We start from the raw sequence: 16815 nt of genomic DNA, 5'->3' as shown, positions 1-16815 counted from the left end.
GGGCAAGCCCCATGGCTATTGCCTTTTGGGGGGGGGGGGGGACGTTTTTCAAAGAAGAATAAGGTGTATGCTGCATGAATCTATTCTACCCATGTGCTTTTTCTCACCATGCTGAATGATGCCATGCTCCAGCAATCTGCGTCCCAACCGCTCAGCCTCCTCTCTGGTGGGCATTTCACCTTCCTGCAGGAGCCAGTCTATAAACTCTGAGGCCACCAGCGTCCGCTCATACGTCACTCCCTCCTCTTCACGCGTCTGCAGCAGGGTGTTTTCAGTGTTCATCAACCTGCCGAGAGAGACAGCGTACTTATTAACGTGTCAAACTCATTGCGTATATCATTAAGAGATCATTCACCAAAAAACAGCATGATTCCTGAAGAGATTTTCACATTTCATCAAAACAAGGTCAAAGTTCATAATGCTGCTCAATTTCAACAACAAAAGAAGAGCAACTGAACTTTCAAGAAATGCAACATTCTCCGCCATTCAAAGGCAGGTGCTGACGGGTCAAAACCAAACGCTTTCAGACATGCTGTTTAGCTGTCAGCACACAATCAAGACAGATAAAGATTGCCTTGAGAGATACCAAGTCTTTAGAGAAAACGTGAAGAAAACTGAGGAAAATTTTACTTTTGCTGGCTCTTCCACCATTTCAGAACTGATCATTTATAATAATAGAAGCATATGCATAGTAGATATTAGAATTGCAGGCCATGGGTCAATATCTTCAAGAAAGAGAGTGTTATACAGCTGAAACAGCTTGAGCAAACATCCCAATGGGCCAAACAAGGGCACAAATTACTCACTATCAGTCAACATGCTGTGCCAGCAATATGAGCCTTCATATTAAATGTTTGCCATGTACATACAAAGTCTATTCTTGTGCCTTCCAAGGCAAACTGCGATTTCAAACTGCTTGCAGTTGAGCAACCATATATTAATGACTGACTTTTGCTGAAGAAAAGAAATGTGACATTGACCTAGTTTCAATCCCCTTACTGTTTTTGATCATCATTCTTTTATATCTAGCTTTTCTGTTAGCAGGTCACAATTTTAATGTGATGCAACGCTGCTCTCTCTAAATATTGTTTAGTGCTGCAGTCTTGCCAAGTCATGAGAAACAATGTCAGAGCTCAAAAATAAGGGAACACTGAAGGGGACACCAAAGACTAGAGTAATTCAGCTGAAAATTCAGCTTTTCCATCACATAAATAAAAAATATTGAATACTTTTAAAACAGTAATACTTTACTGTTTTTAAAACCATATCATGTTGACCCCAAATGTTTGAATAGTATACTGTAAATATGCAATGTCTTGGTTACGTATGTAACCCTCGTTCCCTGAAGGAGTGAATCGCTTCGAGAGACCAATCTACTTCGAGTGTAAACTAAACGAGTCAATGCACATTGGCATGTGATGATTGTATCCAGCTGCCGCTGATGACAGTGCGAGCATAAATAGGCAGCAGGTGCAGCCCAGCGGTAGTACAGCAGCCGTGGCGACGGGACATGACATCTCCGTTCCCTCCTTCAGGGAACGAGGGTTACATACGTAACCAGGACATTCTCTTTCAGTCAGTCACTCCAAGTCACGTCGATGACCGACGAATTGGGATCCCTACCAAAGCGCCACGGGTGCTGCCCCTTCCAGTGTCCTGTGCGAGCCACCTGCACCCCCTTTTGGTGTAGGCCGGGGCTCGCAACAAGGCCAGCCACTGTTGTCGTAGCACTACCCACTCAGTGAGATTGGATAACACTGGGAAAACGTACCTGTTCCACCTGGCATTCTACATATGGATAACCGTTTAGGTGCATATGGAAGATTTAGAGGTGATTGTAACCTTTTTGGAAAATGGCAGAAGTCTGCAGGGGAAACACAGGCTCTAAGGCTATACCGTGGAATTTACACATATGGGATCCACTTACGTCTCTACATACCGCCACATCTAGCTGCTGAGGGGATGGAGGAGCTCGACAGGGTCTACAGTACGTACACTCTGGAGCAATTTTAGCAAGCCAACACTAAACCGGGGCCTCTCAGTGCCTCTACCCGTTTGAGGTGACACAGGAGAATACCGGCTCAACACGAAGGCTATAGAACATAGCGAACGTGTTGGGGGTCACCCAGCCCGCAGCTCTACAAATATCTGTCAGCGAGGCACCACAAGCCAGCGCCCAAGAGGATGCAACACTTCTAGTAGAGTGAGCTCGCAACCTGAGTGGGCAGGGCACAGCCTATTCCTGATAAGCCAGGGTGATGGCATCCACTATCCAGTGGGCCATCCTCTGCTTGGAAACGGCATTCCCCTTCTGCCGGTCTCCGTAACAGACAAAGAGCTGATCTGAGGTCCTGAAGCTTTGTGTCCGGTCCACGTACCATCTCAAGGCGTGGACAGGACAGAGCAAAGCTAGGGTTGGGTCTGCTTCCTCCGGGGGCAGCGCTTGCAGGTTCACTACCTGACCACTGAAGGGGGTAGTAGGAACCTTGGGCAAGTAGCCAGGCCGGGGCCCCAAGATTACCTGGGAGTCAGCCGGCCCAAACTCTAGGCACGATTCATCAACCAAAAATGCGTGCAGGTCCCCTACACTCTTGATGGGGGCCAATGCAATCAGGAGCAGAGTTTTCATTGAAAGAAACTTTAGCTCGACTGACTGCAAGGGCTTAAATGGGCCCGGCTGTAGTGCTCTGAGCACTAGAGACAGGTACCAAGAGGATATAGAGGGAGGCTGAGGATTCAACCTTCTCGCCCCCCTAAGGAACCTGGTGACCAGGTCAGGACTTCTGCTCCACAAGGTCATGGTTAGCAGCGATCGCTACAACATGGACTTTAAGGGTGGTGGGAGACAACCTTCGCTCCAACCCTTGCTGCAAAAAGGCTGTCTGTTTGCTCGAATTGCTCGAATCCAACATATGCACATGCACATCTGTGGCGCGGAAAGATCGGCACATGAAAGTACACGTCCTTCAGGTCGATCGCTGCCAACCAATCTCGGGGACGGATGCACCCGAAGATGCGTTTCTGCGTCAACATCTTGAACGGTAGCCGGTGAAGGGCCCGGTTCAAGACACGCAGGTCCAAGATCAGTCGTAACCCACCGCCTTTCTTGGGTACAGTGAAGTAGGGGCTGCTGTAAAACCGATTCAGGCCATGCTACCGCCCCGGAGGGCGGCAGCGCAACTGAATCTTCCTCTCCAGAAAGCTCCCCCTCCGATGCAGTGATGGACATCCGGCCGTCGGGAGGAGCGCCAAAGGATCCCACTGGTAGGCTCTTTGAAAAGGGCCCAGCGCATTCTTTTGGCAGCTCGACTGGTTGCGGAGCGCAAGAGGAGCGATGGTCCCCTGAGAGTTGGTTCCCTGGAGGGTTTTCCACCACTGTAACCCTCAGACCGCCCGTGCTACTGCCTGAAGTAATCCTCATCTGGCTGCTGCCAGGACGAGAGCTAGATTGAGGCAGAGGCAACGGAACTCCGCCCCTCTGGAGGTAACAGAGACTGGTCCGCAGCTCCGAGATGGTCATCTTCCCGCAATGGGAACATGACTCATCCACGAACTCCACCTCAGAGTGCTTAATGCCCAGACATCGTGACCATCACCCGGCGCCTGGTAACGACTGCATCCAGAAACGCACGGGTGAAACGGCATCTTTAAAAAGATGATCCGTCGCCTTTACAAAGATGCACCGTGTAGCTCTTTAAGGAAAATAAGCTCTTTCAAGGAAATGCTTTTCTAGGTGCTGAGGCGCACAGGGGAGATGGCCGCCTTGCAGCACAACAGGAGGTAATGCAGCCTGAAGTGTGCAACCCACTCGACACAGGAACGACCACTGCTGAAACGCCATCCGCCAACACAAAAGCTCCCTTAGAGCACGTTGAACTCGTCACACACAAAGCTATTTTTGCCGGAGCAGAACGATGTTGTCGATCGGCTCCAAAGCGAAAAGCTGGTATGTGTTGCACCTGCTGCCTATTTATGCTCTCGCTGTCATCAGCGGCAGCTGGATGCAATCATCACATTGCCAATGTGCATTGGCTCGTTTAGTTTACACTCAAAGTAGATTGGTCTCTCAAAGCGAGATCCCAATTCGTTGGTCACCGACGTGACCCGGGAGTGACCGACTGAAAGGGAACAATATTTATCCAGATGTTGCTGAGATTTTTACAACTGTAAAATATTTAAAAAATGTTATAACACACTGAATAATCTTTATCACATATTACATTTACCTGAAAATGTTTCATGAAATATATAATGTTAAAACATAATATAATAAATTATTTTATAATATATAATAAAAATTAAAAGAAATAATATATAAATATACAGTGGGTACGGAAAGTATTCAGACCCCCTTAAATTTTTCACTCTTTGTTTTAATTTTTTTTCATCATTCAAGTAAGTTGCTGAAAGACAACATGTAAACATGTATCATTTTAAAGGGTAGAGCCAGGTCAAATATTGCCACAGCAAGTTAAAATCTGAACTGATGGTTAAAGTGGAAGTGGACAGTGGATGTGCTTTCAGGAGTTCCCTCAAGCACTATTAACCCTATAAAAAGAGTAAATACAGGCATTCTTTGTTTTTTATTCTTCCAGCGTGCATTTCTACAGTAGTGGAATTCTAGGTGGACATCTAGGAGTAAAGGGATTCAGATGCTAATAGATATTTTCAACATCTATTACAACATAAAACCTCCATTAGGACAAAAGGGAACAATCTGAATAAACATTGAATCAGGAAGTTCTTGAAGATATTTAAGGGACCATACGCCATATTTTAAAATGTGGCTTTAGTGACCCTAGCCCACAGTATAGATATACTAAGTACACTGGCAAACAATCCTTTTAAAACACCAGGAAGGCATAAAAAATACAAAGGTAGTTGACAAAGGCTAATCACGGTCGCTTAGAAACAGATCACAAAACATTCCTGGCCATTTTCCTATGTAGTTCTAGACCCATAATTAGACAGAGTACTCCATATACTCTGAAAAACATTTTATATGTATGCTCCATCAGCAGACTGAGCTCTTCAGCAATAATGAGAAGCGAACCAAACAAGCTTCCCTAAGAGCAAAGTCTACAAATACTGACTGCAACACAAATGTGTCCATGGTGATTACATAAAAGCACACTGGTGGTTTGTGTGACAGATGTCTCCCACTGAACTTCATCTTCCTGTTATGCAAGAGCAGGACGGCCCGCAGAGGAATGTCTACAGTGCAGCAGGACAGAGAGGCCGCATGCTGCTACCTCAACCTCATTCTGGACATAATCGCAGAGCAAATACAAGCTGCTATTGCAAGATGGGTAAACCATTCATGGCTCAGATTAACCTTGCTTCAACAGTTCACTACTTTAATATTTCACTACATGATGCAACCAAAAAAGCACTTGCCTTGTGTTTGATCCATTGTAAAGTGAAATTAAGACCTGAAATGAACTGATATTATAATCATCTTTCAAAGAAACCTTCAATAGTGGTTAAACAGAAGTTATTTTACATGTCTAACAAATTTCATTTTAAACCATAATGACATTTCTAATTTTAATTTTAATTTGATCAGTTTTATTAAAATCTAGGTAACATTTCACAATCCAATCATGACAAAGCAGAACCAGAATAATGTTCCCTAGGACTGAGATTCTCAACAAGTTTTTTTTATGATCCGACCAACAAAAAAAAAACTGTATAAAATGCAGCTTCTATATTTACTAAATAAATATTACGACGTTCATCCTTATCCTTGAGGAATTACTTATTACTTACATACGTTACGAATGACTAAATTACTAGAAATTAATTTAATTTAGAAATGACTAGATCACCTTGTCTATTTGCTACTTTCTATTAAATAATTGTAATTAAAACAAATAACTGTTTAACTGTTGAGTCATGTACAGCAGTGGATAACAGTGCAGTACAGCACAGTAAAAAAAATTGAGGTTGTAAATATAACAAAGATTATTGGAGTATGTGTTACAATAAAATACTATTTCCTTTTTTCCACCTCAACATGTCATGTTTAATTCAATGTGTTATTTGCCATTTTTTGGCAACTATTTATAAAATTTAAAGCAATTTGTGAATGAAAACTGTTTTTTTCAGTGTACATAACATGTTAAAAATTCTTACAATATATATATTTTTTAAAATACTTAGGTCAAGACAAGGAAAGTTCAAGACAAAACCAAGACTGGAAAACTAATAAAATAAAATGAATATTAAATAAACTGGTAACACTTTACAATAAGGTTCATTAGTTAACATTAGTTAACTACTTTAGTTAACATGAACTAAGCATGAACAATACTTCTACAGCATTTATTAATCTTAGTTAATGTTAATTTCAACAGTTACTACTGCTTTATTAAAATCAAAGGTGTGCTTGTTAACATTAGTTAATGTGCTGTGAATTAACATGAACTAACTATGAACAACTGTATTTTCATTAACTAACATTAACAAAGATTAATAAATACTGTAATAAATGTATTTTTCATTGTTTGTTCATGTTAGTTAATACATTAACTAACATTAACTAATGGAACCTTATTGTAAAGTGTTACCAATAAACTTAAAAAAAAAAAAGTTCAGTAAACAGAAAACCAATAGGAAGAATTTTCTCACTTTACAGTAAACATATAGAGAGTGTGGTTTTGAGCTGAGCTACATCAGCAAAGCAACAACTCGCAGGTTAAGCAGCTTCTTCTAAATGTAACCAGCTGGAACACAGCATGCTTGATCTGCTTGAAACCTGTGTTTCTATGGACACTGTTCATTTACCGGACAGACTCCAAATGCTCAAAATCAATATGTACAGACTTGTGTCACACATGAACAACAACACAATCACATCCTAGAGAGGAAGAGTAGAAAGGAAACTACCTTGCTTGGTCTTTAACAACCTCTACCTCAAGAATGAATAAGAAGCAGAGGAAAAACATGATAATGTTAATGTTTAACTTTTGGACATCAGAACAAATAGTAAACTATTAATAATTCAATAACCTCTCAGAATTTGAATCATGTATGAAAGCGCTTACTTCTCATATATCCGCTGGCCTCTCATAAAAACTTTGGCTTCGCTGTCCAGTGGAAAGGTTCCGTCGTCCTTCCTGAAACGGTAGAACAGCTTCATATCTTTGAACTCCTTGTGCTCATCACAAACTGTGAGGACAAACAGATTCAAAACAGGTTTGTTGTAAGTTAAGTGCAGCTGAAAAGTTAACAATACACACTGCTACAAGCAAGGGTTTAAAAATCAAACTGGCTTCATCGACAGTGTAACAGAGATCATGTTTTGTCGTACTTTTGCACATAAAATTAACTCAAAAATGAAAAATCTGTTATCGTTTATCCTTGCTGCTCTTTTCCATATAATGAAAGTGAATGGGGACTTGGCCTGTATAGTCTCCAAAATGAGAACAACAAATACCCTAAAAATATCCTAAAAGCGGTCAATATGACTTTGAAACTCTAATTCTGATGGAAATTTAAGCTGCTATTCATTGACCTTCCCCCTTGGCCAAAGCTCAAAAATGGACAAAACTGGTACATTGTAGCCAAATGATGGGAAGAATGACTTACATTTCGGGCTGTTCATCAACATAGCTATTGAACAACTTCAGAACACTTATAATGCAGTGCACAATTCTAATGGACCACTTTTATGATACTTTTACAGATTTTTTTTTTTACATTTTTTGGAGCTCAATAGTCTCAGTCCCCATTCACTTTCATTGCATGGAAAACAGCAGACAGGATCATCTTTATACAGGTTTGTAATAACATGAGTAAATATTGACATTGAACATTCCCTTTAATATAGTGGAATACAAATCTAGGAATACAGTATGTGGTGGACAAACCCACCATGGTGAATGATGCTCTGGTCAAGAAGTTTCTGCATGATCTTGATGGAAGTATCTCTGTCAGACGCTTCTTTGTGCTCAATTAGCCAATCAACAATCTCCTTGGCCACAAAGCAATTCGGATAGGTGCGGAGATGATGCCTCCTGTCTTTAATCACCTTAGCCTCATGGAGCCGTAGCCTGGAAAACAGGAAATAAATCAGATCAACCACCATCTTCCCACATTTTGGTGTCATCTTCCCACATCAGCCACCAGCATTAAATAACCAGCAATACAAAACCTGTAACTTCCCGACACACTTTTTAAAACTGACCTCCATACCTACATTTACAGAGCTTTATCTTTCCTGGGTCAATCCATGGAGATCCAGCCTAAAATAGCTTTCTGATTTGTCTTTTAAAAAGTAGAAAAGTTCCAGATAGGAAAACCTACAACTGACATAGAATGAGACAATTATAAAATGGAAATTCATATTTCACTTCACCTCACCTCAAATGTGTAATGTGTTTAGACTAACCCTGAGTTTGTGAATATTCAAGATCCAACATGTGGCTTTTGTCTATTATGTCTTTGGTTATTATCATAATTGGATTGGATTTGTCTAATTGTATTCATCTTTATTATGTCATCTAAACTTATGCAATAGTTTTACTGCACCTTTCACTTAATCCTCTGTCTTAGATTAAGGAATTTATGACAACCAGGACAGACCTTGGCCATTTCTTCTCTTCATAGAACAGCACACCTCCACCTTTTTTTATTTATTTTTTTTCGAACAAAAAAGACAAATTTGTCATCATTTTTTCAACCTCCTGTCATTTCAAACAAAGACTTACTTTCTTCTGTCAATCACATACATAAGAACAATTTTGGTCCATACAATGAAAGTCAAAGGGGTCCGAAATGTTTTCAACCCCACTGACTTTCATTACATAGACAAAAACAGTTCAAATTATCTTCTTTTGTGTTCTGAACAAGAAAGAAAGTCATACAGCTTTGGAACAACATGAGGATAAGTAGATAATGACAGAACTTTCATTTGTGGTGAACTGTCTCTTTAAGAGTTGTAGAAACAATTTGTTCACAACTACAAGAACAGAAACTACAATAAGCCATAAAAAGTGCTCAAAGTGTGCAGGCAAAGCTTACGCACCCCATAACTGTGACCATCATATCTTGTCCTAACACTGATAGCTACATATTCTGAATTATATTATCAGCAACAAGCAGTCATGCAGCAGTTGACGCAACGGCACAGGGCTGACAAGTGACTGAACAAAGCAGTAGCAGTGTGCAGCTACCATTAAAGTGCACTTTGGCACTTTTTGACACCGAACAATAGAGCAATGGGAGACATGTGGTACAACATTACCATATAATAGCCTGAGTGAAATGTCAGCTACGCCTGGTGTATTCCAGTGGCATGTGGGGGACGACTAAAATGAGGAAGCAAATTAATATGTATGTGGTTTGCAGTCATGTGGAACCAATGGACTAATTGGTTCAAATTAATTATCATTTCATGTTTTATATGAAGTCATATCAATTTAATTTGATTGGAATGCAGCGTTATTATCATGAATGAAAATAAAATATAAAAACTGAAATAAAAATAAAGACTAACATAACTTGGAATCTAAATGGAATCTAAACTAAAATAGATTTTCATGATTGCAATGCTAACTAAAATAAAACAAAAATGGCCCAAATTCATTTTAGTTTTTGACACATGATATACTATAAAACTTGATCAATTTAAGGCCCGTTCACACCAAGGTAGATAACTATAAGAATAAATATATCGTTTTCAAAATTGTTCTAAATGAAAAAGAATAGCAAAATCCACACCACGACTAACCATAACGACACAGAGGAACAATATCGTTATAAAAATATTCAACAGCCAATCAGAATATATCCTGCTTTAAAGAGCTTGAGCATTTACAGTGGCAGGCGACAGAACTGCAGCATTAGCTTATAGTAAACAGAAGAATTGTGTTGGCATGGATGCTGATATAGTTATTGCTATCTTCATATTTATCATTCTTAATGTGAAGCTGCCTTTACACCTCGCCTGCATTAACAATGAAAATGCCATACAACACTAGACTGTTGAGAAATTTTAAATTATACCATTACATTTATTTTAAATTAATTAAGAATACACTTCTAATAAGCAATTTTATATTAGTATTTTGGTAGCCCTAAAATACTAAAACATAACTAAACTAAACCAAACAGCAATACAGTGGAAACCAATGAAAACTAAACTGAAAATAAAATTGACACAGAGGAACAATATCGTTATAAAAATATTCAACAGCCAATCAGAATATATCCTGCTTTAAAGAGCTTGAGCATTTACAGTGGCAGGCGACAGAACTGCAGCATTAGCTTATAGTAAACAGAAGAATTGTGTTGGCATGGATGCTGATATAGTTATTGCTATCTTCATATTTATCATTCTTAATGTGAAGCTACCTTTACACCTCGCCTGCATTAACAATGAAAATGCCATACAACACTAGACTGTTGAGAAATTTTAAATTATACCATTACATTTATTTTAAATTAATTAAGAATACACTTCTAATAAGCAATTTTATATTAGTATTTTGGTAGCCCTAAAATACTAAAACATAACTAAACTAAACCAAACAGCAATACAGTGGAAACCAATGAAAACTAAACTGAAAATAAAATTAAAATAAAACTACAATAATAACTCTGTATAGATGTGACCAAAGAGAGGGATAAACTTTATATGCTGTTGGACAATGTTACTCCACAATAAATAAGTGTTTTTTCACTATTTTATCTCATAGTTCAATATATTTATTTTTTTGTAATACTTCTGATTATTATGTCACTGCCTCTCCAGATAAAAACCCTCTATTGTATTCTCATGTAAGCCTGTCCGCAAGCTGAACTCAATTCTGTTTTGACTATGAACAACAAACCTAGATAGGGCAGAGCTAACCTGATGGCCCGACACCTGAATCAAGCACACCTGAGCTGGGACCGGGTAAAATGTGGGCCTGCTGTCACCGCCTGATTACTGATTATACAAGCCTGAGTCAGCTTTACATAGCAAGGTGGAAGTGATACCAGCAATCGAGAGATAAAACTGGTTCACTGTGACCTACAACAACAGAACCAGTCCTGTGATACTGATATTCCCAAACATCTAGGAAATAAAAGCTTTCTCTCACCCACCAAATGATGTCTTTACCTCCAGGGGGTCTGTTAGAGATCCCTTAACATTATTATTATTATACACACCTGAAACTAAAGCACATGCAGGACACTGAATGTGAAATCCTGTACAAGACACAATAAAACAGCTCATAAATAAGGATTAAATAATAAGTGTTAATGTGAAATTCTGAAGAAAAAAAAACTACTGCATCATATACTGGGATTCAGCAATCATTAATCAGATGTATCGACTAAACACCTTTCTGCTTCATTCACTATCACTGTCACAGTTCACTGCGAACAGAACAGCTGTCTGGAAAAGGACAGAGGCACAAGCATGTTCACCAATCAGTCACATAATGCACAAAAATTCACCATGGTTGTGATCAACTGCAAACAAAAATATATTTTTTCAATGGAATACAAGACTGTCCCCAGCAGATTTATAGAGGTCATTCCATTAAATGGGTGTCTTTTGTGTACTTTATGAATAAACCAAGACTTTAACAAAGAAAAACATGTCTACTGTCCCCATCCATTCATTTTCCAAACTGTTTGTCCTATGTAGGGTCACAGAGATGCTCTCAGGCTGATGGCCCAGTAATTTTGCTCTGTATTTTTCTTAAAGGAATAGTTGACCCAAAAATGAAAATTTTGTCATCATTTACTTACTCTCATTTTGTTCTAGACCTGTATGAGTTTCGTTCTTCTGTTGAACACACACACACAAAATATACAGTATATTTTGAAGAATGCAGGTAATCAAACAGTTGTTGGTAGCCATTGACTTCCATACTTTTTCCATACTAGAAGTCAATGGCTACCGGCAACTGTGTGGTTACCAACATTCTTCAAAATATCTTCTTGAATTTTCATTTTTGGTTGAACCATCTAAATGACTGAAGAAGTCCGTCACATGCCACCGGGAAGAAGTCCAGTGTTTATTATAAATTATTTATCCGTGCACATTAGTTTTTTTTAAATGAATGTCAGAATCCTTAATCAAATTTTTACATATATGAATAATTTACAATCTATATCTATATCATGAATTTATATAACTGGGTGAATTTTAATTTCATGACTTAAAAGATAAAAAATAAAATCCAAAAATTGTGTAATGACAAATAAATGTGACCCTGGACCACAAAACCAGTCATAAGTAGCACGGGTATATTTGTAGCAATAGCCAACAATACACTGTATGGGTCAAAATTATCGATTTTTCTTTTATGCCAAAAATCATTAGGATATTAGGTAAAGATCATGTTTCATGAAGATGTTTTGTAAATTGCCTACCATAAATATAGCAAAACTTAATTTTTGATTAGTAATTAATGTCAGAATCCTTAATCAAATTTTTACATATATGAATAATTTACAATCTATATCTATATCATGAATTTATATAACTGGGTGAATTTTAATTTCATGACTTAAAAGATAAAAAAATAAAATCCAAAAATTGTGTAATGACAAATAAATGTGACCCTGGACCACAAAACCAGTCATAAGTAGCACGGGTATATTTGTAGCAATAGCCAACAATACACTGTATGGGTCAAAATTATCGATTTTTCTTTTATGCCAAAAATCATTAGGATATTAGGTAAAGATCATGTTTCATGAAGATGTTTTGTAAATTGCCTACCATAAATATAGCAAAACTTAATTTTTGATTAGTACTATGCATTGCTAAGAACTTAATTTGCACAACTTTAAAGGCGATTTTCTCAATATTTCGATTTTTTTTTTTGTTGCACCCTCAGATTCCAGCTTTTCAAATAGTTGTATCTCAGCCAAATATTGTCCTATCCTAACAAACCATAAATCAATGGAAAGCTTATTTATTCAGCTTTCAGATGATGTATAAAATTGACCCTGATCACTGGTTTTGTGGTCCAAGGTCACAAATAGGTGTGCCAAACGCCGGTCTTTATGTACTAAACCTAATATATATCAATCACAAATGTGTAATAAAGGAGTAAAGTGTACACATGACACTCTATTCTGGATTCATTGTTTAAATAGCCGCAGTGACACATTTAAAGAGATCTACTGATAGCGACGCGACAAATTTAGCGACGTCGCGCTTGCAGTTTCATTCATTTAAATAGGAGCGTTCTGGTTTTGACGCGTCGCGTCGGTGAAATTGGGGCGTCAAGAAGCCACACCTACCGTAACTGTTCTCCTGTAACGAGGACTTCGGCCATGCGCTCCAGCTCAGCAGCCTTCTTCTGCATCTGAAAGAACAACTTACCATCTCAGTATTCATTTAGCCAGAAATGAATTGCAATTGTTTAAATGCAATGTTGTAGTGCATGATCTTTTGGAATCATTCATCGTGATGTCTGTGTTTTTCATTAGTCTCATAATCAGAGGTGATAAAGACGAGCATGCAGTTCTGTGCAATGAAGACGAGACGTACGACTTGAAAATCGCAGACACGTCAAATCTGCTGCTGTTTGTACCCGGATGTAAAACTCCAGATCAGCTGCCTGACATCTCAGCATCTCCTCAACTCGTGCATGCACAGGTCACTGGAGAAGTCATTCCTGAAGATGGGATTTGACCCTTTATTGATGGATAGTTTAATGCTGATTATGTGCAATGTCAAATAATATTTTTATTTTCCAGATTTGGGGTTTTTCAAATTGTTACTGGGAGCTGAGAAGGCAGAGGCCAAGGTTAAAGAAGCTGAAGAAACTTCTCATGGAGAATCCATATGATGGTCCAGCGGTGGGCATGCAGGAGGAGGCGCCAGGACCGAAGGTATACCACTGCTGTTTAGAAAGAGTTAGCCTGTACTCAAAGTATGTGTGATTTTGGTGTGTTGGGTCTACGTTTACTTTATTTAATTACCAATACGTTAACAGTACTTGTACTTTTTAAAAGCTTTGAAAATTTTAATTGAGCTTATTCATCTTGTCCAAAAGTCACATCAGATGTTTTTGTTTTTATTTTTCATTTGTTAGTACACTATGGATGACCTTCTTGAAAGAATACAAGCAAGCAGAGAAGAAATCGAGGCGCATCTTCAAAATGTCCATGCTTGTGAAATTGACGGTGAGCTAATGTTATGGGGTTTTTTTAACGTATAAATAAAATATTTGGAAGAGTGACCCCTAAAACAATGTATTATTTTCTGTTTTTGAAGATATGTATTGGATGTAAAAACATTTGGGGAATTTGTCGATTCAGAAATTAATTTAATTGGGGCAGATGGGTCCTACAGAATTGTTGTTTCTGGATGTTATTGTTATTATTAATATTACTATTATTTAATCTAGTAATTATTTTAAAGTTTTTATATTTTACAATTATTTTAAAATTCTAGAGTTAATATTTAATAATAAAAACAGTTACTGTTTAATAATGAACTTACATTTTAAACTTCTTTACTGTCTATCATACAATTATTTTATTGTATATAATTATTTTTATAATCTGATGAACAATTTTCCATTAATAAATATAGTTGACAAAAGTTAATCAAATAAATACAAAATTACTGAAATTATTTCAGATGTACTTCTGTACAACAGATTCTGTTGAAATCAGACATTTTTTTACTGAAGAATTAGTAGCGAGTAGTTTCATAATTGTCAGTTTCGTTGTATAACTAAATTAGCAAATGTTTCAGTTTATTCAACTTTAGTTTAGAATATATTGAAAGATCAAGTTGATGCAAAATTCTCTAAATGTATTTCAAATGATCAGTAAATGCATAATATTAATAAGGAGGGTATCTTCCTCTATTATGAGGATAATGTCTTCACTATAGGTGAAGGGAGTTGTTAAAGGGATAGTTCACCCAAAAAGGAAAATTCTGTCATTAATAATACAAAATTACTGAAATTATTTCAGATGTACTTCTGTACAACAGATTCTGTTGAAATCAGACATTTTTTTACTGAAGAATTAGTAGCGAGTAGTTTCATAATTGTCAGTTTCGTTGTATAACTAAATTAGCAAATGTTTCAGTTTATTCAACTTTAGTTTAGAATATATTGAAAGATCAAGTTGATGCAAAATTCTCTAAATGTATTTCAAATGATCAGTAAATGCATAATATTAATAAGGAGGGTATCTTCCTCTATTATGAGGATAATGTCTTCACTATAGGTGAAGGGAGTTGTTAAAGGGATAGTTCACCCAAAAAGGAAAATTCTGTCATTAATTACTCACCCTCACCGAAGATGAACGAAGGTCTTACAGGTTTGAAACGACATGAGGCTGAGTAATTAATGACAGAATTTTCATTTTTGGCTGAACTATCCCTTTAAACTCAGACCTGTGTTTGTAGGATTTTGGAGGATCCTGGATTTTGATTATGAGATGAAGCTCCTGGGTCATGTGACCCAGCTGGTGGACTCAGAGTCTTGGTCTTTCAGCAAAGTTCCTCTCAGTGTTTGTCTGGAAGAACTAGGATCCCTTGAGCCAAAGTGAGTTATGATGAAATATTAGAGGATTATGAATAGAGAAAACAGCAGATCATTGAAAAAAGCTCTTTTTTTTAACGCTCTACATTTGACTTGTTCTTTAATCAGATCCATGATAGAACACTGTCTGAACTGTTACGGAAGACGCTACAGTAATGAAGGTTAGTTTTTTTTATAATCACTGTGCATTATAAATTTGATGGATAAAGGACCCTGTCCCCCCCCCCCATTCACATGTTCGTATTTATACATTCCTTTTAGATGGACAGGTGATATATGCACTGGATGAGGACAAAGTATGTAGAGCCACAGCTCAGCTGCTCTTGCAAAACGCTGTGAAGTTCAATTTGTCAGAGTTCCAGGAGGTTTGGCAGCAGAGCGTTCCTGAGGGAATGAGCGCTAGACTGGATCAGCTCCGGGTGAGTTTAGTTTAGTTTAGTAACCCAGTTCATCATATTCAAGATATACACAGGCATTTTTGCCCTAATGAGTTTTTGTTTTATATTTATTTCATATGATGTAGTTATTTATATATACAGTGGGTACGGAAAGTATTCAGACCCCCTTAGTATATACTATTTTACACACACATATCTTGAATATGATGAACTGTAAACACACGCGTTTACTTAGCTATATAAATGGGGACATTACATAGACTTCGATTGTTTTTATATACAGATAGTTATACACTTTTTAACCTAAACCCACCCCTAACCCTACCCCTCACAGAAAACTCTGCATTTTTACAATTTCAAAAGTAAAAAAAAAAACTTTGTTTACTTTATTTTTATAACAGTTTTACAAATGAGGACATCCACAAATTGAGGTTTTTGCCGATTTTGTCAGGTTTTGCTCGCTTTTGGGTACAAATTTGTCCTCAAAATATGGTTAAGTAGGTACACACACACACACATATGATTCCACCCAATCAGCTTATCTTTGTAAAATGGGAGAGCTTCTTAAATAACTGAATGTGCACTCTTAACTTCAGCCAATCAAGCATTATATTATGATAATTAGGCACTATTTAATGATAGAACTAGTGATTAGAACTAAAACTTGGTAACCATGAATGAATGCATATTTGTCATTTTAACTGAACTTAGGACTGGTGGTGGTGTTTAAGATATTGTTGGTCATAGGTAAGAGTAATTATTATTAAAAGATACTACTACTACTATTATCTGATGGGTTCATGAATATTAATCGATTTGCTGACAGGGACGGTAATAGATGAGCGCCAGCCAACGAGAGCTGTTCGCGCATTAGCTCCGCCCACTGCCGAGAAGCCGAGAAA

General features: G+C 37.7%; 2 protein-coding genes across 3 annotated transcripts in view; one reads left to right on the top strand and one right to left on the bottom strand.

Moving 5' to 3' along the window:
• Positions 1–13316, bottom strand: part of LOC107596624 (DEP domain-containing mTOR-interacting protein-like) — a 53796-nt gene extending 40480 nt beyond the window's left edge. For both annotated transcript variants that reach the window (XR_001610385.1, XM_016287382.1), the window contains exons 1-4: positions 13252–13316; positions 7876–8054; positions 7047–7170; positions 108–286 (exon numbers count right to left, since the gene is read on the bottom strand). Coding sequence is in view for 1 of the 2 variants with exons in the window: in XM_016287382.1 (XP_016142868.1) it covers positions 108–286; positions 7047–7170; positions 7876–8054; positions 13252–13316 (547 nt within the window). In the remaining variant the exon portion in view is untranslated. The remainder of the gene's footprint in view (positions 1–107; positions 287–7046; positions 7171–7875; positions 8055–13251) is intronic.
• Positions 13317–13420: 104 nt separating this feature from the next.
• Positions 13421–16815, top strand: part of dscc1 (DNA replication and sister chromatid cohesion 1) — an 11680-nt gene continuing 8285 nt past the window's right edge. Inside the window, exons 1-6 of the mRNA XM_016287505.1 lie at positions 13421–13609; positions 13711–13845; positions 14049–14139; positions 15380–15518; positions 15624–15676; positions 15777–15934. Of these exons, the coding sequence (XP_016142991.1) occupies positions 13421–13609; positions 13711–13845; positions 14049–14139; positions 15380–15518; positions 15624–15676; positions 15777–15934 (765 nt within the window). The remainder of the gene's footprint in view (positions 13610–13710; positions 13846–14048; positions 14140–15379; positions 15519–15623; positions 15677–15776; positions 15935–16815) is intronic.

This window comes from Sinocyclocheilus grahami, unplaced genomic scaffold (assembly GCF_001515645.1).
Source record: "Sinocyclocheilus grahami isolate Dianchi unplaced genomic scaffold, SAMN03320097.WGS_v1.1 scaffold222.1, whole genome shotgun sequence".
In the NCBI taxonomy this organism is placed as follows: Eukaryota; Metazoa; Chordata; class Actinopteri; order Cypriniformes; family Cyprinidae; genus Sinocyclocheilus; species Sinocyclocheilus grahami.
The sequence above is the reverse complement of the archived record's forward strand: the minus strand, read 5'-3'. Positions and strand labels throughout refer to the sequence as shown.